Genomic DNA, 1,893 nt, shown 5'->3' on the forward strand with positions numbered 1-1,893 from the left:
CACAATTCCTGTTGGCGTCGGCGGGAGAGCAGGAGGCTGTGAGCTGAACATACTCGGCCCGGCATCACCAACTCCTAATGTGGGTATTGGTTCCCCTTGAACCTTGTATACCTTTCTTTCTTCTAAGTGAAAATTCCCATTATCATCTGGTGTTTCCAGTTGTCCTTCCTCGTCAGTGAACAGAAGAATACTTCCGGGAGACAGCCCAAAGACTTTCCCTATCCATTTAGTCGTCACTTGGTGATACTTAAACTTCAACGTCCTGTCCTTATATTGTAGGGTATAATCGTCATAGGTAGAGATGGGGTAATCCATTCTTGATTCTTCACAAAGATCGGAGCACGTGTAAATGTGTGTTGCTTGCTTGGCTTGCTGCACTGCACTATGACTGCACCACTGTAGTACTGAGCATGCGCAGCCACACCCACAACAAGAATGGAGGATGTTGACATGGCTTTAATAGAATACCTGAGATGTCAAGGCAAGAGCTACAAAGACATCAGTGAACGCCTTCAAACAGCCTATCCAAATAATCGTGGATTTTCTGCTAGAAGTGTGAGGCGGTATTGTGTTTTACATGGAATTAGTAAATTGAGTGATTCTGAGGTCGATGACATCATTGGTGATGCTGTTCGAGAGGTTAGACTGTGCAGTAGTACCCCTCTTTATACATGCTTGACGCAGAGTGCATCATTACTAGCATTTGGGTAATTCCGTTAACTTTGTTTTTGGCCAGACTAGTTTTTGATAAGGTAATTAACACAGCCAATAGTTGCAGTGCCAAGTCTGTGAAACCGTGGCAGGCACTAAGGACAAGAAAGGGCACTATAGTGTAGAAAAGACTCAGTCAAGGAGCAGCCATATATTAAAAATACTGGTGCTTTAATTAGAATTTGAGAACCACCAGTGACAGCGAGTGATCCCAACCTCTGGTGAGAATCGACAGGATATACTAAAATTAAAATTGTTGGAATTACCTATGGGTCTAATTGCAAAATTAAGTCCACAAAAATAGATTTTTAGGCAAGTTTGTGAAATTTATATCCCTCGAAAAATTGGACATGTATTGTATTTTAGTTGAATACATTACTGTTTGTGATAGGTTGGATGTATATATGGAAGGCGAATGATGAAAGGTTATTTGGAATCCAAATCAATATCAGTAGGAGAATCAAAAGTGTCTCAATCACTACAGCGTGTTGCTCCTAACCACTATGCTAGTCGCCGATCTAGAACAATGGATAGGACAAATCCTAGGCCGTACTTTGCAAGATGTTTTGGACATAAACTTCATTTAGATCAAAACGAAAAATTAATCAATTATGGTGTAACACATGTTATTTCTGTCGATGGATATTCTGGAAAAATTGTTACCCATATCACTTCAGCTGTTAAAAATAATTTAATTATTTATGACAGAGTTTGGAGGTATGATTTATAAATTAAAGTGCATTCATGATTTTAGTGTGACTCTAGGTCTGCTGTGCTCACATATGGGTTATGGGATCAACTACGCATTGATTGTGGTACTGAGTTCTATTTAACTATTTATATTCAGGCAAATCTTCGGAGCATTTATGGACCACCCAATATACGTCCATTTTGTCAGACTACTTCAACACAAGTATGTGTGTGATTGTTGCATAATTAATTAATTTTTAAATTAGAATTTGTGTGTTGAAAGAATATGGCCTCACATTAACTCCAGAGTGAACTATCCTATTAAGAGAATTCTTCTCTGGATGGAGGAACATGGACACATTGATATGACTTGTGAGGTTACGAGATTCTGTGTGTCCTTCGTCACTATTTGTGTATCAGCTGTTGGTGTGAACAGATTTGTTGCTGCATGGAATTATCATTATATATCAGGTATGGCATTATATGGTAAGC

At 39.0% G+C, this 1,893-nt stretch overlaps 1 protein-coding gene across 1 annotated transcript; it reads left to right on the forward strand.

The window, feature by feature from the left end:
* Window positions 1-407: 407 nt before the first annotated feature.
* On the forward strand, window positions 408-1,872 carry LOC109591092 (uncharacterized; the record flags this gene model as incomplete). The annotated part of the gene is made up of 4 exons (XM_020006896.1): window positions 408-639; window positions 1,103-1,428; window positions 1,477-1,624; window positions 1,668-1,872. Coding segments are annotated over exons 1-4 (883 nt in total), but the record flags the coding sequence as incomplete, so codon positions are not given.
* Window positions 1,873-1,893: the final 21 nt, after the last annotated feature.

This window comes from Amphimedon queenslandica, unplaced genomic scaffold (genome assembly GCF_000090795.2).
Source record: "Amphimedon queenslandica unplaced genomic scaffold, v1.1 AMPQUscaffold_8974_Cont19087, whole genome shotgun sequence".
NCBI lineage: Eukaryota > Metazoa > Porifera > Demospongiae > Haplosclerida > Niphatidae > Amphimedon > Amphimedon queenslandica.